The sequence below is a fragment of the Plectropomus leopardus genome, chromosome 13 (assembly GCF_008729295.1).
Source record: "Plectropomus leopardus isolate mb chromosome 13, YSFRI_Pleo_2.0, whole genome shotgun sequence".
Classification (NCBI taxonomy): domain Eukaryota; kingdom Metazoa; phylum Chordata; class Actinopteri; order Perciformes; family Serranidae; genus Plectropomus; species Plectropomus leopardus.
In genome coordinates this window covers 21,111,329-21,132,174 of record NC_056475.1, presented here as the reverse complement: position 1 = coordinate 21,132,174, position 20,846 = coordinate 21,111,329, and the positions used below count along the sequence as shown (strand labels likewise).

General features: G+C 39.3%; 1 protein-coding gene across 1 annotated transcript; it reads right to left on the bottom strand.

The window, feature by feature from the left end:
- Nucleotides 1-415: 415 nt before the first annotated feature.
- On the bottom strand, nt 416-20,375 carry pitpnab (phosphatidylinositol transfer protein, alpha b). Its single transcript, XM_042499026.1, has 12 exons — nt 20,165-20,375; nt 13,135-13,165; nt 8,290-8,435; nt 8,097-8,188; nt 7,020-7,027; nt 6,657-6,731; nt 5,564-5,647; nt 5,371-5,448; nt 4,120-4,230; nt 3,577-3,699; nt 3,352-3,434; nt 416-2,430 (listed from the first exon to the last, which is right to left on the bottom strand). The coding sequence occupies exons 1-11, from the start codon at nt 20,179-20,181 to the stop codon at nt 3,387-3,389; spliced, it is 813 nt and encodes a 270-aa protein (XP_042354960.1). The 5' UTR covers nt 20,182-20,375; the 3' UTR covers nt 416-2,430; nt 3,352-3,386.
- Between the last annotated feature and the right edge of the window lie 471 nt (nt 20,376-20,846).

Below are 20,846 nucleotides of genomic sequence, written 5' to 3'. Positions count from 1 at the left end.
TATTGCAGCAAAATGTATCTACTTAAAAGTAATTGATTATGTTATTCTAGTTGGCTACCAAAAGTTAAATTTGGCATCCGTGTATCAATACAATGTTGCTGTGCAAAATATTACAATACTACACCATACTGAATATTACTTCCATCCCTAATTACATGACAGGATGGGCAGCGGCTAGCTGCTTAGCATGCTCATTTCAGTGTATCTCTGCAACACATTACATAGACGTCTAACATAATGTCTGTTACCTCTTCATATTCTGTTCATAACATTAGTTCATCTTTAAACAAAAATTCTGACCATATCTTAAGTCTAACTGTCCTTTATGCTTAAGACTAGTCAGATCGATAAAATGATAAAACATAACTAAATAAAACTCAAAAAATAAATTTTAAAAAAGTTATTAAAAGCTGGAGTTAATAATAGTGCAAAATGCTACTTTTAACATCTTCTGTGCCAAAAATGTACTTATGGATCTGAAATTAATCATTTTCTTGCACTTTAGGTGCTTTAACAGAAGGGAAAATTATAATTATCTACTTGCTCTGAAGGCAGTTTTTTTGGTCGTGACTCTTCTATCCAAATGTTGCCTATTGCTGCAATTGATCACTATAAATCATTATAATGGTTTTGGACTTCAGCATTATCTGTTGCTTGCTCTTTAAATGTCCACACTGTTTAAATACGTGGAGGAAAAACAAATAGAAGATGGACAAGAGGATAATCAAAGTAACTAAGGACAAAGGAGGACAAAGGAGGCCAAACAGACGTCAACAGGAGGAACAAGGTACACGTGCCTGCTGTTATCACTCCTCTAGCTCCATGACTTCCTCCCCTCTTTACCCAGCCAGCATCAGATCTCTTCAAAGACACGCTACTGTACATCACTCATGTACACTCATGCAATTACCGAGAAAATCACACTATTACACGTAACAGGCTTCAGATCCAGCAGGAGAGAGATCCGCCTCATCTGAAGACAAACACAACAAAACCAGCATTTAATAAATAATTAATCAACAATGCAACAATCCTTAACTTTCAGCTTGGGCTCTGCGTTACTGAAACTGTTTTTCAGGATATCGGAACAAACAGAATAGATTTGCAATGATAAAAGGAGAGACCAACGAGTCATGGTAGTTATTGCTATCGCTGGATAAGACCATTTATCCACTGGAGGTGACAGAATGGGTGACAGGGCAAGAACTGATGCGGATCACGTGAAGTTTTACCTTCAAATACCCATTTATCTATCTACAGCGAACAGGAGCAGTTGTGTATCCATGAAGGCTGCAAAAGTTAAAAACACTGCCATGATAACAAGTTTTGCAGCTAAAAAGATGTGAAGTCCATAGAAAGGCAGACTCATTCATGGCTGATATCGTGTGCCTTTCCCTTTGCAGAATGATGCATTTTACTTCTGTCCTTATCTGTGTCTGTATGTGTGTATGACTGTTTGTTTAAATTACTGCACTTTCAAGCGGCTTGTTTGAACAGCCTGATGAAACTGAGGAGCTAGAAATGATCTGGAGAGAGAGAAAAGTGAAAAACATCTTGAGACCTTACAATGCTACAGAAACACACACACACATACACACACAAACTCGCAAAGCAGCAGAAAAGCCAATGAACGCATCAACATATTAAGGGAGGTTCTGGGAAGAAATCCAATCTTGTAGGTATAGTGGAGTATAGCAGAAACAACATAACACTCTTAGCACAATCCCAACCTTGCAGCTGCGGTTTCATAAACTCGCAAATTGATTTTTGAACAACAAAAGGAAACACTGCATAAAGCATGACACGAATAGAGAAAAGGAGATATTATGACAAATCAAAAAAAAAAAGAATAATAATCACAGGATCAAAACTCAACACTGAGCAGATACAGCTTGGTCTGGAAAAAAATAAACATCCACAGACAAACTTACGGACAAAATCCTTTTAAAAACCCTGTTTATATATATTTATATATATTTATATTTATATATATATATATTTCAATACAATTATTCAGCTCCCCGATACATGGTATACTGTATATATACACCATTGGGATATCTTAAATAGAAATAAATCCTAAATTGCAGAGATAAATGACACTATTCTCTGTAGTTTAGAACGGTTTAGAGACTGAGAGAGAGAGGACTGACTGACAAGATCTATAGTGTTGCTACTGGAGGCCTCAGAGCAGTTAATGAGATGGGGACACTGGATGGTAAACAAATAAGAGATGGATGGGACTTGAAGGAGGTGGGGTGTGGTGGAGGAGATCAGCTTAAAACTGGGAGTTTACTGGGTCCAGGTCCCTGAAAACCAGATTGTACCAGGGGAGGAGGGGGAGGGAGGGTGTTTGGACCGGCCGGTCAGATGTTGCGTCAGTTGGAATAGGAGGAGGATGTGAATCCGCTGGTGTCTGGGTAGTCTGGTCTGAAAGAGAAAAATGAAAGAGATAAGAGTATAAACAAGAGGTGCTTTCTCCTGTCTGATGTGATATTTACACTCGCGTGTACATATTTGTGGGTTTCCTCGCAAAGTCCAAATATGACGTTTACATCAACGGGTCTACTAAGCTATTCTGCTAAAGTTTGGAGTGTTTGAAGTGCTTTATACATCATAAAAAAATTAGAATAATATGTAAATTAAATCTTAAAATAATAAAACAGCATTGACTCACACGTGACTCAATCTCCAGTGTGAAAGTCCTGTGCTTGACGCACTCACCCGTCATGTCGTATTCCCTCCATTAACTGCGTCACCTGACTCTCCAATAACACATTTTTGATTTTTTTTCTTGTAAATCTCACACTTTAATCTCAGAGAAAACCGAGATTAGCTAGCACTAATCATGACCTCTTTTCCTTAATCCTGAACGCTTCCGACCTTGACGCATCAATGTGACAAGTACAAGCCATAACAGCACCCAGAGCGATCCACAATTATGCGTCATGGGGATGAGTGTAAATAGCCGAATAGCTGCAGTGTGACTATTCTCACCAAACAGGCAAGTGCAAATAGAAACTCTTTTTTCCCTCTTTTTTACACAATTTAAACAATTGGGATGTAAGAAGCACAACATAAAGATTTATTTCATGAAAATGTTATTTACTTATGCTTTATAACACGTCCCTTGTAGTGTACTTTTTTCCCCACAAAAAGTGTATTACAGTACATGTGTGTGTACAAGACAAATAATAATAAATGTCTGACTCTTCCTCAATAGTTTTCAACAAAACCTGAAATGATATGCCGGGTACCAAGAGGACTATTTAAAGGTATGTTTCTACACAGACAGACCTTCAAAAAATACATAAAGGTACAATGAAATGTCACTCCTCCGATTCTTCTCACCTGATGAGCAGCAGCATTCACGGTCCAACACAGCCTCAGTCCTCTAGAGCCACCATCCCTTTCACTGGGTCCTTCACTCTCATCTGAAGCACACAAGAAAAACAAATAATGTGCAGAAATGTTTTGGCTGAATGATAATTCACATTCTTATTCAGACATTAGAGTGTGCAGGTCAGAGCCTGTCCCCTTTCAGGAGTCTGAGACAACAGCAAAACGCTTGCTTACCTCATCTAGCTCCTTGCGTGTCTCCTCCTCCATGCGACGAATGTCCTCCATGTTCAATTCAATCCACTTGTCTATCCAGCAGAACAGCTGACGGTGGAAATTAGTGAACAAACGCTTCTCTTGCTGTAAAACGACATATGGAGGATAAAGAGAAAGTTATTGTATTCTGAAGAAAGGAAGCTGATTTTTTTACACCCAAAATGCTAAAATCAAGCTGTTTTATAATCAGAGATGTTTAATTCCATCCTGCTTTACCCTGTTTATCCACTAGAGGCTGGTGCAGCCTGTATATATGGCATCATAGTGGGTAGTATTTTTCCACTATTAGCTCACATGGCATGTCCTGTTTGCATGCACAGGGGATGAGATACTATGGCCCAGCAGTCCTTAACATATTAAACCAAGGACAAACATTTCAAGATCATGTTAAACAGTTCGTCAACAATCCCTCGTCAGCGTCTGACGTTGACCTTTGGGCTATTTGGATGTCACATTGATTATAAAGTGACAAACTGACATGTCCATTCCAAACTGTAAACAAACCTTTTGAATGAAGTTCTCCACTTTGTTTTGCAGGCCCCACCACTTGAATTTGACAGTGACCAGTTTGTAGGCACACATGTGTGGGCAGTCTGTCTTCTTAGGAAGTTCCTTCTGCAAGTGCACAAATGGGATTTTTGAATTGTTACCAAAGAATTTTTGGATTATTAAATATGCATAGGCTCAACATTTTCTCTTTATATTTAGTTTTTAATCTGTTAAAGGTTTTGAATCAATTGGCTTTTTCATATTTTCAAAATTAGTGTGCAGTTTTTTATCAAATTTAATTTCCGTAGATGATGGCTTAAAGTTCACCCAACAATTATCTTTTGTTGTTGTGAGCAGTTTCATGTATTATATTTTATTTTTATATACACATAATGGATAAGGACAATATTTTTTTCTCTACTGCCCCACCGCCAACTGTATCACCACAAAAAAGGAAGCCTGCATTTACTCATGGATGTAATTAGGTAGAAAACAAATAGCTCCTGAATAAAACTGTTCACAAGGGCTGTGGATTATCTTAAATTACCGCGCCATGATTTCTGGAAAGAAACATTGCTGTGGAGTTTTTTAAAAGTATTTTTAGTGCTTTGAGCACCACAAACCGAGTGGCATCTTATTCCATTATACTGGAGAGAAGGCAGACAACTCTACAGTCATCTCCAACACCAGCTCACACCAAAACAATCTGGATTGAGCACTACAAATAAGTAGTAAAATACAGTATGCATATTTTATTTTAGGGTGAACTGTCCCTTTAAATTGTCCTTCAAAGCATTATTCAAACTACTAACAATTACATTGCTCAGTAAACTCTAAAAACCTTCATTTATTATTATTATTATCTACTTACCTTATTGTTTGTAGGCCTAAAATAGTAAAATTTAAATAGTTTTTAAAAAATTCAAATAAAGAAAAAAGGAAAAAAAACAGAACACTAGGACAAATTCCTGAATTGCTACCAGGTTGTTAGTGTAGTTTCATTTTAGGATGTGTTAGGATGTTGCCAAACCCCACAAATTCCCAGAAAAACACGACCTCAGTGGGCTCAAAAGTCCATTTTCATCAAATGTTCGCTCTGTACCAAGTGTTTTAGCACTGACTAAACATCATAGTTGCTAAGCAACAAGTGTTGATGCGAGTGATTTTGCACATTGATAATTAACAGTAATGGTGTTGGAGTTCTGTTAATTCCTTAGCTTGAAATGTGTCTCAACTAACTGAAAAATTAAAAACAGCACGCTGTACCTTCCAGTCTGGTCCTAGAGGGCCTCGTCCTGTCTTCACTGACTTGTACCTGCAAGGGTCCTCCTCTGGCTTGTAGTCCTGAAGAGGGGCAAGAAGAACCAGAATGAAGGACATCCGTGAGGTAACACAAAAAAAGTAAGAGATGTGGTCACTGTAACCATCTCAATGTGAATTTTAAGCTAAAAGTTTTCACCTTTGGCTCCACTTGGCTTCTGTCCGCGATGTCAATATAGACTACATCCACCTTCTTCCAGGTTTCTGGATCCAAACCGTGTACCTGAAACAGAAGCACAGAGCACAGCTGGATACAGGAACAAGTCTCTGCAGACAGAGACAAAGGCACATGGCTCAGGGTAAACTGTTTTTTTTGGAAGCCCTTATGATGCAAGTCAAAAATGTACATAGGTGACACATTTCTTTGGTAATTAGCAGAGCCCTTTTTATCAGTTTTGCATGCTTACATTTTTTAAAATTTTTTTAGATCATATTCATTTACATATAGAAACACTATCCCACAGAAATGATAGGGGTTGTTCTTATGCTACGCAAGAATTCATAGAGCAATTTTAATTAGAGGACAAGTAGCAATGGGAAATGGAACTAAACAGCTAGCAGTAGGAAATGCATAATAAACAAAAAACACTCATGCAATGTGTGAAATACAGTATGATTTAAAATCATTAGTGGTGTAAAGTTAGCACTTTTTTGCCATATGCAATGCTTAAAAACATCCAAAATGCAACATTAAAACATCCTCATGCTGCTTTAACCCTTTAAAACCTGAGCAAATGTGCTTGATTTCTTCCAAACACATAGGAGGAAGGCAATGGGCAACTTAAAAAGAAATGATGCAAAGAATTAGCAAGAAAAGGAAAGTAAAAAAAACTAAAACAAATCAGGAAATTACCTGAAAAAAGTACTAATTTTTTAAAAAAAATTATATACTCTGTAACATATTTTGAATATATAATTATAATAATCAAAAATATAGTTTCTAGACATTTTATTTGGTTCATTTTCTAATATTCTTTCTCTTGCTCTCTCTATTTTTAACATTATTTTCCAGGTTGTTTTCTTGTCACCTTTTTACCAATTTCTTGCAATTTGCTTATTATCTTTTCCCCCTTGTTTCTAAAGAGAATTAAACCTTTTTAATCGGCTTTCAAAGGTAAAATATTAGTAAAAGGCATCTGAATGCAGCAAAAGAAAAAGTGATGTTGATCTAGGTTTCAAAAGGTCAACACATGCATGCACCTCCTCAGCCTATTACAGTCTTTACTAATTACATTTTCCTGGTGTCCCATGTCAGGTTTGTGCCATGTCTCGATCTTGATCAGGAAGTTTTCTTTCATATACTCATTCTGCAAAGAAGAGAGAATTAATTCTGAGTGAAGAGGGAAATCTACAAAATAAAATGTAAGTGAGTGAAAAAACTATTATATAAAATTGACAGTCTCCCACTCTCACACACATACTAACACAAACACACGGTAACGGTGTCTGACTGTTGCTGCTGCTGCTGTGTTGCTGAAATAGATCAAATTTCTTTCTCAACTTTCAGGTTAATTTGCTCCCTCTATGGGCATCAAAGTTTCTTTTGTGTCAACGTACAGGAAGTCTGCAAGTGTAAAAGAAACAAAAATACTTACAGTGATGACTGCAGAGCCACATGAGAAAAAGCGCAGGAGCAAACAGGGAGAAAGAAAAACAAATAATGCAACTGAGGAACATATTAGAAATGTAATTGCATTTACAGTATTGGAAAATGTACAGAGGTCAAGGGAAATTAGCCTGCTATATTTGTAAAAAGGTATCATTTCAGGTTGTGCCTTTGACTGACTCCTGTGTTTGTATGAAAGATGGCTGTGTGGCAGCTGCTAGTGTGTATGTGATCTTGGCCTGAAAGGCTTGAGTGATTGCATGGCTCTTCTCACTGGACATGCAGTTAATAATTTAACTACTCCTTCAAGGTGACAGAGACACACACACAGAGAGAGAGAGAGAGAGAGAGAGAGAGAGAGAGAAGTACTTGGAGAACGACAATCTCTTTGACAGATCAGCATCGGTGTGACCTCTAAGTCATTTGAATCAGTTGTATTCACACATAAAAGTGCATTCAAGTTTATGTGTATTGCGGGAGAGATCTCAGACACCAAATATATCAAAATGTGAGTTTTCAGGTATTTTGGGTGTGCTGCAGCCTTCAGATTTATTTTGAGCCACTGGAAAATAGCTAATGCCCCAAATCTGAAAGATTGGGTAAATTCAAGGGCAGATATTGCCTCCTATGAGATGATGCCCAATAGCTTAAAAGCTGTAGTTTGAAAGATAGGACATCCTCCTGAGACCTCTATCTGACCTATATATAGATCAATGATGTCCCTGTTTAGATTTGGAGCGTATCCAAATACTCCAAATCTATGGCCTGTTTTTGACACCTTTTTTTTATTATTTTATTTTACTGTGGACTGAATCTCTCACTTCTGTTTTTTAATTATTATTCTTAGCAGGCCCTTATTGTCTACAATAAACAATGACCCTTAAAGGCAGACAATGTTGAAAACAATTATTTCTTTTGGTATACAACCAAAGCCATAGCAAGAAACTGCATGCAGCCTTAAATTCAGAATCATGAGAGTTTTTAAAGACGATGCTGCATACATTTCTGTGTGCCAGCAAAGGTTTATGTGTGTGTGTGTCTGCTTGTGTGTCTGCATGCGTGCTACCTGTGCGACAGTATGGGTATGCGTTCCAGGCTTTCTCATGGATGTTGAGAGCTGAAGCTGGAGCCAACATTCTGACGAATGACGGCACTTTACTGCAGGAGAGAGGAGTGAACAGAGAGGAGACTAAGCTCAGTCTAATGTGATATTATCATTATTAATTATAAACTTTTAAATCTCTCAGACAACCGCTTACCTCTGCAAATGGTAAATTTTGTGTGTGTACTGTCCCTTCTCTCCATCTTTCTCGTAGGGCTCATTTTTTAGCACCTCCACACCTTCTCCTCCACCCGTCTCATTCTTACTGGCCTCAGCCACAGAGTACAGCTGGCCCACCTGGTACTGAAAAAAAAATAAAAATAAAACAGGTTGGACTGAGGAAGAAAATGTGTTTAAAGGGAGAATTATTGTATTTTCCTGTAGATGGCTGAGCTCTAAGTCACATGCAGATATCTTCTTTTCATGTTTATTTCCTCAGCTCATGTATTTCAGTCTTACATAGTGGATTAACTTTTTCTGATCCTTTTCCTGATCTTGACCTTCTCCTTTACTTGTCCCTGAATCCTCATAATCTCTTCCATTCACTCTTGTTTGTCTTCTTGGCCCCTCAACTTTTGTCTGTTGCACCAGGCTTGTTTCCTCTCTCACAAGCTGTACACTTCCTCCTCCTTTCATCCCTCTTTCCTCTTACTCCCCATCTTCCTGGTCCCAAGTGTGCATGCAGGTTTAAAAAAAATACACAACAATGGCTCCTTTCATTTCTTAATCACCTCTAATCCACCATATAACCTCTGTACAAAGCTGGACCAGAGCGCAGCACACTTACAACATCACAGAGATGGAACAAGTTGTAGTCAGAATTATTTCACAGTTTCACAGGAGAGAGATTACAGTTATTTTTTCTATTCTATCTAAATAAACAATCTAAAATCAAGCCATGAGAAAATTAAAGGTAACCTTTTTATACATATATAACCAAGCAACAACATAGCCAGTGAACACATGATCTTGGAACCAAAGAGGATTTGAGACTGAAAACTTTGTACTATTTAAAAGTTCACTAGTCACCCCCTCAAAATATGGAAACAGTAAGTGAGTGATGATTAATATATAAATGGTTAATATATAAAAATGAGCACAGCACTACAGAACTTACAAGACACACTAAAAAGACTTAAACAAAGATCAGACAAACAAACATGGACTTTCAACCACGAGACTGCTGTTTGTGTCCTGGGTGAAACCAAAATGATAAGTAGTTGCATGACTTCACAAACTTTTGGTATGTAAGTTGCATGTTTGTTGTATGTATGTTCTTTATGTTTGTTGGCCTACTTTGCATCATTATGTCATACATACATAAAGTATATATGTAAAGTACTTTGCGTCACTTGTATCCCATATGTAATTATCCTAACTAAAGCCATCTTTTCTTAAACTACTCCCTTAAGCATTTCCTGTGCCACAAAACCTTACCAAGTGACTTTCTTTCTCTATGCCTAACCAAACTGTCACTGTTTCACACACACAAAAAAAACCCAACTACGCTCATAATGGAATTTGCATTGTCATTGTTTTCATATTTGCATGTAATTTTTACACACTTCTTGCCTACCACCATGTAATGTGAAGGCTTAGTTAAGAGGTCATGTCTTAAAGACATTTCTGTGAGACTGTGGAGTACCTTAGGACTTTTGAATGTTAGGAATGCGACCAAAGCATCAATGGACAGAAAAGTCACTATTCAGAACCTGCTCCTTGTAACTGTTATCTTTTGACCTTTTATGTGTATTTAAAGATCACTTCCTCACAGCAACAGCCATGAAAGACACAAAGACAAAGACCAAGAGGTGCAGAACTGGTTTACATGACCTTCACATACTGTGAACAAGATTTTTTGGCTAGAAGTAATGATTGCGACCATGATTGCGACCATGATTGAATTACTAGACAAACCTGAAAAGCAACAGAGAGAATGTTCTGCTGCAGACACTGCAAACACCAACTAAATAAATGGGATGCAGGGCCAGCAAAGCCTCCTGGGTAACAGTTTTGGACAAATATAATTCAACCTTGCCCTTGTGGGGTGAGTCCATGTTCACTTGTACCAGAACTTTCTTCTTTCACAAAAAGAAAACACTGACAAAGCTTTGGGTTCAAATCAGCTCCAGGGGAGGAAGTTAACAGACAGGAAATTCGATTCAGTAAACTCTCCAGGGGTTTCAACAGCTGGAACCGCCTCATTCAACATGTTCTTCCCCAAAATAAAACCTTTGTTCAAAGAGATGAATCCATATCATCCTGAGGGAGGATACAAGTGTTGTGCTTTTTTACAGAATTAAATTTAACCAGTGAAAGAATTGAAAGAACGAAAATCAAATCAAATCGATGATGGATTGAACCACAACACCCGAAGTATGATTTGGTGGCAAATAACGGAAGGCTGCTGCTTCACAGAGTCGGGATGTGGATGGGGAGACAGAGAAGAGAGAAGATGAAGCTCTGGAGGGACGTGAGTCAAGAGCAGAGGGGGGACACGTGGTTCAAGAGACAGGGGATGTTACTCAACTGTATTCAGGCTTTGTTGCTCACATTTTAGGCTCATTCCCATTTCTCATTTTCATCCTTTTCCCTCATTTTTGAGTGCTCCTTTGACCCTTAGAACAGACCAGTTTTGAGGGGCCAGACATCAAGAGTAAGGCCTACAAGGGGTGTTGGTTGAAATCCTCCCCAAAGAAATGGGACAACCCTTCAAGACCCTGATATGTTATCAGTAGTCTGGTAGACGCGATGAGTGTTGTTTGACATTGCGAATATCCCATCTTCTGCTGTGGTGATTGCTCTTTCTTGGGCTTTACGCATTCTTTAGCCGCTTTGATGACACTTGTGATTTGTTCACAATCAGGCAGACCACCACCGGTGCCCTGTGAGCTAACATTTGCAACTCATGCTCCTTATCCATGCCAATCTGCAACAAGATTAGATGAGCAGTAACAAGTGCAGCAACTTCTCTGCCAGAGTTGAGTTGAATTTCAGATGTCATGTGCCACCAAATAGGGGATGAATGAGACATGAAAATATGCCAAAATGCGGGACTGTCATGCATAAATCAGCAATAACAATGTAACGTTAGCTACCGAGACATCGGCATACAATCAATTTCTTTTGTCATGTTTTTAATAAAGCATGAGGATAATAATACATTGAAACATATTTAAACTAGGCTACAACGTAGGGCTGCTCTTTCAAAGTTGAAGATTCTAATCAACAATCAGAGACCCTCAGTACAGTGACATTGCTGCAGATCAAGCTTTTTTTTTTTTTTCTAGTTTCGCTAGTCAGCGTGCTGTGCAGTGTACTTCTAAAGACATTGTGGTCCCCAGATTTTGCTGCGGAGTGAGTACTTTCATGTTACTCTTAGGAACAGAGAGCTGCAGATATGCAGGCAGCAGTACAGAGGAGAGAGGAGAGACCTTCTGCTTAGATGTGGTGAATTTGCAGCTCACAACAACTAAAAATGAGACAGTCTCTTGCTTTTGTTTGATATCTAAAGTTTTGTTGCACATTTATGACCTTTAGCCTGTTTACTTTATTACACAAATGCCGCTGTCACACTGAACGTTCCCCGGAGCCCCTTCAAACTTAAAAACTTTATATGAAAAACAAAATGAATCATCAAATATTTGTATTGCATAGCCAAATCCCATTCGACCGGCATCATTCTGAGTTTGGTACAACCCTAATACGACATTTATCGTAATTTTAAAATCCCAATTAACAAAGACAATACATTTGTGTGTTTCTTTTGTTGATTGTCCAGCCAACTTGACGATCATTTGTCATAACACTTGATGTGCCTCTAAAAAACCTCCCTTTGGAGGGCCACGTAGCCCTAATACCTCATCCTACCACTTATTCCAGCACAAATTGGGAAACCTTACCTCTATACATGAACATGCAAAATGGAGTGGTAAGCGCTATGTGGTAGGGGCAAATTGTGATGTAGCAAGCAGACCATCACACAATTTCTGGGCCTTCTGCTCTAGAGGAAACCTGCTTTATTATGTAGAGATACAATTAAGATAAGGGCTACAAAGACAGACAGTTAATGAGAGGCAACATGTATAGATCTAAAGCTCCTATGACCCAAAGGAAATGCAAGGGGAAGAAATCAGGGACATGTGGTTTTAAGTTGGAATGAAAAATAAAATACACAAATATACAAGAGCAGATCTGAGCAGTCACAAGAAATTTCTCAGATCTGGCATCTTGAACTCCTGTGGCTGATGTGGCATTGACGTGGCACAATGCATCAAAGGCAGTTACTGTCTCGGTTATTGTGTCTCTGAGCGCTGTGCTTTGCACTAACACTTGCAGCTGTTGTGTGTAAGTGCAGATTAAGTGCTTGTTGGCTGCAGCAGTCAATATTTATTTGTAAGTAATAAACAGCACAAGTCAAACGTCAAAAAGTATATTACGCTCATGTAAGTGAGTGCATAAATATGAGGCAGACCGTGAGGTTGCAGGGGGCGTTCAGAGGAAGTCATGGAAGTAGTTTCAGGTGACTCATTTACGATGCAGGTCTGAATAGAAGAGCAAACTGCAATGGAAATGAGGATAGGAGGGGACAGGGGGATACGCAGAGAAAAGAGGACGAGGACAGACTGTGCTGACTGTGTCGGTTCAAAGCTCTATCTGATTTGAAGCCTCTTAACAACATGATGACGAGTTCTGCTCACAAGGTGATCCCTGATGCATTTTTTTCTGTGCATAGAGTGGACATGTGATATATCACTGTTAAGAATATGAAAGGTTTTGTGTGTGCACAAGGACATAAATGTAAACACATATTAAAGTCCAAAGCCACTCCAAAAGAGCAGCTTTAGTGAAGGCAGGCACTTAACTTTGAACCAAAAAATCAGATAACAAAAGCTGAGCCTTGAGCCATTTTAGCTAACACACACACGCACGCACACACGCACGCACGCACGCACGCACACACACACACACACACTATAAAATATAATGAAATGAAACTTACCTCTTCCACAGAGATAGGAAGAATCACTCGACTGTAAGAGAAGGGAGAAGGAGTTAAGTTATTAAAAAAATTCATACAGTAGCGGAGTGATCCATAGGCAGTTTTATTTCAGTAGAAAACAAAGAGTTCCTACATGAATATGCTCACAACACTGTCTTTGGATTATCTTGAGTAACAGGATCATTACTTATGTACAGAGACATTGCTGTTGAGTTTTTCAGATGTTTTTTTTTTTTCCACTTTGAGCACCACAAGCGGATTGCCATTTAGTTCCATTATATTGGAGGGAAGGCAGACATCTCTATGGCCGATATCTCCAACACTTTGCAACTCAAACCAAAACACTCTAGACTGATAAAAAGCACAACAGGTAAGAGGACAAAGATGTATTTTTAATTTGGGGGTGAACTGTCCCTTTAAGTCTCTAGTACTGTCTGTCTATACTGACTATTCATTCAATCCATTACACCTAAGCTATTCAAAATCCCCAAATGCTGAATGAAGGGTTCCTTTCTGTACTGCCCTGCTTGAGCAAAAAGCCCAAAAAACTGTGCTACTGAGTCACGACATTCATCATGCTTTTATTTGGTAATAATGAACTTTCTCTGTGAACTGGATTAGCCTAGAGAAATCCCGTGAGTGACATGCTGACAACATGAATTGACATCTTTAGCTCAATACAGATCTGGACGCCAGTTATCTGACAAACATGCATTTTCTTTTCCATGATGAGCTGAGCTAAAGTAAACCTGCAGGGATTTGTAATAAGGAGTTCATTAGCTATATGGACATTACATGACAATGACACAGTTATGGTCATGACAAGTTACCTCTTTTGAGATGCATTTTACCTGTTAAAGAGCAAAGAGTAGACTGCCTTTGAGGTTTTCGCAAAGTAAATGACAAGGCCACTTTTGTATTCTTTAGCATGATACATCCTTTAGAAGCAATAATTAAAGGATAATAAAATCTAACATGGATTCCAAACTGAACAAAAAACAGGCCATCAAGAATGAAGTTCACGTATTTCACTTTGACGCTGTGACACTGAGTCATCAGGAGAGAATAAATGATCTATTTCTTTGTTATTCTGAGGAGAAGATGAGACTATGCTTCACTGAAGCAGGAAAACAGAGAGACAGAATGCAAAAACTGAGCTGTGAAGCCTGGTTTTCAGGCTGAGCAGTTCTGCTAAAAAGGCCCCCACTAGAGTTTATATTTTATATGAGGAGACAACAATGATTTTTAATAGGCTATCATTATTGTTATCTTCATTTCATAGAATCAAGACAGAGTGTGGGTAAGGTGCAAGATTATCATTTTTTCTTGCATCTTTTGGGAGGGGGGGGATCATGTAACCTTTTGTTACCATTAAGGAAACTTTGTAGGTTAATAAACATTACCATTATCTAAGACTACAATAGCTGCACTGCTAAGAGCAAAGGGATAAGCTTTTTGCTCTGTAAGTGCTCTTCTCTTCATGATTCTGGTTTCGTTCATGTGCAGCATGTTGGTATTTCTGCTGAAACCCAGCTTTGCGTTGATTATGCTCTCTACATTTTATGGCATTTTTCAGATTTTATAGTTTTTAATTTAATTGTTTAAAGTTTTTACAGTTGCAACAAATGATGGACTGTTTATGTTTCTGCGGGTCGGCACCTCCTAGTGGATAGAATCTGACCACTCATGTGGCTGACAGTATTTGTACTGGACATAAATAGTGTAAAGTAAAGGTATTTTCACACCTAGTCTATAGGTCATTTGCTCTGTTACATATCAGGGACCAATTTGTGACAATATTGAGTGGTGGCGCAGTGGCACACAAAGTCAAAAGTGGTTTAAGTGGCATGTGTAAAATTTTCAGATGATTGGCACTGCAGTAGAGACTTCGCCATTGGCTACTTACAGTTTAGTGCTGCGCTAACTTGAATGGGGATACAATTATTTAATCTTGTGGTTCTTATACACTTTCAAACTGTTATTGGACCAAATGGATCAAATTCTGATGGTGAAAGAAGTCATATTGCGGAGGCTGTGATGCTCAAAAGGAAGTATCCACTGATTGACAGGCATTTCTTTCATGAATTAGATCTAAAGGAAAAAGTCTTTCTGGGCCTTGTGGCATCACATGATGCACTTGGTAGTTGTAATTCCACTGTTTTGCCACTACAAAAACTGGCTTCAAAGCATGGTGCAATTCCTGGGGGCTTGTCACAAGGCAGAACTTACAAACCAAAATCTGCAATGTACGAGGAAACTGCTCAGAATCTCCAGGCGTGAAAAATCCCCGATGTAAACGAAGATTAATGAGCCACTTTCAGTTTCCCAATGGAGGGACAACTGTGTGGATTGATCTCGGCTCTAGTCGTCTTTTTTTTTTTTTTTTTTTTTTTATATTGTTGATTTATGACTTTAGGCAAACTATACAATTTGTAAATGAGGTGTGGCTCTGGCTGGAAAATAATGTCTTGATGTAGTGGAGTCACTGCTGCCATATCACAACATTTCAAGAGGGCATGCATTAATCCCTGTGAACTGTGACATGCTCATCAGTCGTAAATACTTCTGAAGATCAATCAGATATACCTGTAGTCTTCAACATAGCCAGCACCTTTTTAGCACCAATATTTGCTCTTTTATAGCCAAAGTAGCTTACACACACAATTCAGCTGGCTCTAGGTGCTGGTTTAGAAAAGAAAAGGGGGGGGGGGGGGGTGCTTCCTCCAGTTGTGCTGTATCAAGATAGGAACATACTGTTTCCACAGAGGAACCATACTGAACCAGAGGTCAATACAAGTTGCTTTGCTCCATACCCAAGCGCAGTTACTGCAGTCACACCTAGATGCTCCAGGGTTCGATTCAACCAAAATAAACAAGGCAGATGTGAAAATGCCCTAAGTCACTGCAACAGTCTGTGTGACCCCATCTGTGTTATTACAAAATCTTGCAGGGCCGCAGTTCAGTGCTCAGACCATACACCGTATATAAGTATGGACAACATGACAATTCTGTAACTTTTCAATCTTCATTGCCCCCTGGTGTCTGACTGCAATATAGGTCATTAAGCCCGCCCCTCCATGTTTGTGGATGGGACACAACCCAAACTAAAAATTCAAAGTACACGCCAAATAAATTTTTCCCAGAGATGGTTTCTGACACTGAGGGTAGTTCTTATCACCCTTATGTTTGCGCAAGTGTTTGTTTTTTTGGATAAGTTTGGTTTTAATAAGTTATGAAATTATACAAAAAAGAGATTTTCCACCATGACTGACAGCTGTGTGTGCCAATCCATGCGCTCGCATTCAATGGGGTCGCTCATGATTGGTCAGGTGGGTGTTTTAGCAGGAACTCCCCGACGCTCGTATCCCAATTGCGAAATATCGCTGTGTGCATACAAATAGCATCATGTAGTTTGTGTGCCCTGCTTTGCTGTCCTTTGCCATATTTTGTTTTGTGTCAAACATTTTTCCACTTCACCACTATATTTACAAAAGAGTGTTGGGAAAAGGAGCTGGCTAACAATTGGCCACAGAAGTCCCACACCACCAACAAAATGACATCCCTGCCAGTAGTCGTTCAGAGTGAGCCAAGAGCAAATTTGTCTTTGTGCACAGTTTGACTGGGTGGCAGCGGGCCCAGTGACACTACAGTGAAAGATATTGGTAAGAGACATACACCTAAGAGTGCTTATCTTGCATGTTGCACTACAGACAAAATGCAAATAGTAAAGTAAAAAGTAATAAAGGACTCAGTATTCAATTATAAATGCAGTGAAAACTATAATGCAAAATAAAACAAAACCCTCCTGTTATTAAATTCTCCTTAATTTACATGTATAATGTCAGAGAGCACAAGCAGTTTAGTCGCCTGTATTTTGCTACAAACTCTCAAATCTGATCTGATCAGTGTTTCATTTTTTAAAACAAGTTAACTCAAAAAAGTAGGTTAATGTGTTGATTTATGTGTAATTCCTATGTGTAATGTAATGTGTAACCTAATGTAAAGTCATGAACCTCTTCCTGCAGCTTGTTGGTATAAATTACAGGAGAATTAAAATAAATAAATATTAAAATTATTCAGCCTACTTCAGCCTGGTACAAAGGATAATGAAAAATAGCATCACAAAAACAAACATTACTGGTAAAAAGTTACTGATGGTGACAGAGAGCCCAAAATTAAAATGTTGCACATTTATGGAAATTAAGGAAATCTTTGGTTCTGTGGCCCCATTACACTTTACACATGAAAAACATAAGCATGTGTGGAAAGAATCATTTTTGTACACATGTGCACAAACACTATTTTTGGGCTATTTTGCATGCAGCATCTTAAATACACTGCACTCCGGCCCTTGTGCACGTTGTTGTACATAATGCACATGTACAGTATGCATCTTTGTTGATTGTTTTGTAACTGTGTGATGTATGCCCAAATTCAGATAATCCCGCATCCCACTCGCAGCTGAATGTAATCTGGGTCTGAGTCGCAGCCAGACATTGGATGGAAGGCCAGATGCCGCAAGGAAGGCAGAGGGAGTGGAAAACTGTCTGGAATGTCAAATGACAAATATGATTGAACTTAAGTACAGATCTCCCAAAATAACTATTTTGTGTATGTTAACCCTTTAGAATCTGGATTGACATCAGTTTTGTTGTACCATGGTCAGATGCCTTTCACAAGCATATAAACCACTGGGACCTGAGAAAATTGTTTTTATCTTTTTTTTTAAATGTAGAAAAAAGGTGACGAGCAACTTAGCAAGAATTGTCTGATGTCAAAATTGTAAGAGGTGACAAGAAAAGTACTTGAAAATTAGCTGAGGGGAGACTATAAAAAAATATTCTTTTTAATTTAATTTTTATTTTCATGCTTTTTTTCAAGTATTTTCTTTTTTTTAAATTAATTTCTTGCTATTTTTTTTGGCTGTTTTTTTTGGCCATTTCTTGTTAAGTTGCTCATTGCCTTCTTTGCATGTCTTTGAAAGAAATCAAGCCAATTTGCTTAGGTTTCAGAGGTTTAATATAAGGTTAAAGCTAAAAAAAGAAATAAATGTAAGTACTTTGTAGAATTTAAGCTTAAGTAAAACAAGGAATAAAGTCACCTCAGTTCTTTCTCTTTGTCTCTCTCTCACTCTACAAATCTCCTTGGTCTAAAGGTCTTAACAGGAAGATCAGGTGTCTGCTGCTTCAGAAAACAAACACCCCTCTTCTCTCCTGCATTGTTCCTATTCTCTGTCCTCACATCATGTCCCTTTTCCAGTCAGTCTTTACTCTTTCACTGCCTTTTCCCCGTTCTCTTCAACATGTCATGCTGTATATTTTACAGTGGCTCTTGTACCGCTGCTCACCAGCCAAAGCACGTGGAAATGGAGAAAAAGTGGACCAGGAGTGATTTAGGTCAGTGGCTCAGGTGAGCAGTTAAAAAAAAAAATCCAAACTGTCTGTACAACAGTAGTACATGGATCAGTTCACTGTCTCTTGACCCCTGGAATGGCATCTTGGTGTGTGTGCCTGTGTGTTGACAGCGTGTATAAATGCATTCAGCATTTAATCGTGACCAATTTAATTAATTTCCAGGCAGACTGCTGAGACCCAGACTCTCCCTAATCACTTCAGATCTTTAGCCATGCCATCACTCTCATTCTGGGCGTTTGGGCCATTAATTGATTGAAAACATGGGAAATCAAGACAATAATGAGTGATTAATGTATGCCCATTTAAGCCAGACTTTGATCAATATAGATTTATTTCAAGATCAGTGTTATTTTAGGCTGCTGAAAATGTGTGCCAGTTCACAGTACCAGCTCTGACCTTGTCATAGAATTGTAATGAAATGATGAAACTACAATCATCTTGAAAATACTTGCATATGTTTTACATATTTCAAAGAGAAGAGGGCAAAATCATCCTTAAACACACAAAACGTGGGAAAAAAATCAGACTTTTTTTTTTTTTTTACAGGTGGCTCCCTCGATCCTTTAGGCAAAATGAGTCTAGTGTACAGGCTGACACCAGTAAGAGCATGAAAAATGAATGAAACACCATGCTGAATGAAGCCGAGAAGAATGATTATATCAGATTATTTATTTGAAGGCCAATATCACCCCAATTCAACTGCATCCATCGGCCTATAACCACCAGCTGATTCTGAGTAGGCCTCAGTTATCCTCACAGCACACGAAGGCCTGTGTTGAAGTAACGTGTTTAAAAAATCCCCCAGATCTTTCTGTTTGCACGCACGGTCCCACTTGATGTGCCATCCCGTCCCTTCGGCCCAGCTGTCAAATTCTCACAAATGTCTGACTGGTGCGCCAAAATCTCGCCATTTTTTGCCAAAGCTTTACAATCACCTCCCCGGCACATGCACCTGCCCACTCCCACCCCACCCGGGGTCCACCTACACCTCGCCATCTCCATTCCTCCGGAGGTAAATGCCGGAATGCTCCATCAGTCGTTTCACCTTCACCGCGCGATCAATAACATGGCCACAGCGGCTTTACAGGGATGGACGCTGGCACGGCACCGCACGCCACGGCGCGGCTTACACCAGCCATTTCTCCTTCAGCACCACAACTCCTCTACAGCATCCGTCTTTTCTTTTATTATTTCTTTGCACCAGAGCAAAGGACATTTATCAACCCGCTACAGTGAAAGCCTATCATATCACTTGTGGGCTCGTGATGCAAAATGTGAAGGGCACAGCCATGCCTGCGCCGGCTGCTGATGCAACTACAGCCGCCAGCCTTATTATCTGTCGGGTTTATTCGGTGGATACTTTGGGGCTGATGGAGTCTCATATGCATGAAAAATGATGACGGACACACAGTCAAGCAGATACGGGATGTCGACATCACCCTGGCCGCACTCTTGTAATTCCACTCTGGACACAATGTCAGCGCTGCGAAACCAGACGGATAACCGCTCACACATCACCCGCTCTCTCTCTCTTTCTCTCTCTCTCTCTCTCTCTCTCTCTCTCTCTCACACACACACACACACACACACACTCACGCACACACATAGCTACTTACAATTCCTTTATGAGCATTTTTTGGCGGTGCAGTATGTCCAAGAGGGGAGCAGCTCAATAGAGGTCCAGAAACAGGGTCGATCCCTCCCTCCGTTCGTCTCTTCTTTCTCCGCTTGCTTCTCTCCCACCTCTCCCCCTCTATGTCATTCTACCTCCACAGTCGCTTATTTTCTTCAAATTCACTTCCTGATCGGGGCCGCGGCGCGGCGTTGCTGTTGCGCGCAGAGCATCGAGGCCTGTGCAGAGCAGACTACACACACAAGAAGGATGGTTCACCAGACGGTGGTTTGTGGTTGCTGTGGTGGGTCCGCATACCCTACGCATCCCTACGCTTATGATTGACGGGGACTGATTTAGACATCCAATTTTACAGAAGTTACATTGTGAAATATACTGAATGTTGCATCGATGGGGACAGTCAAACTGTAAAATCTGACAAGTTGATATAAAAATATCTAGGAAACCGGTTGCCCTGAAAATATAAGTAAATATAACTTAGTCCTGTTTTTTTAAACTTTATTATCGGTTAGCCCCTTGAGATTAACCACCTCGTGGTCCAACATAAAACACACAGTACAATACAAAATAACAGTCACAATCATAAACACATACATACAGTGAAGGCTCTAATTTACCCACCTACCTATACATTATTCCCATAAGCCCACTACAACCACATAGAG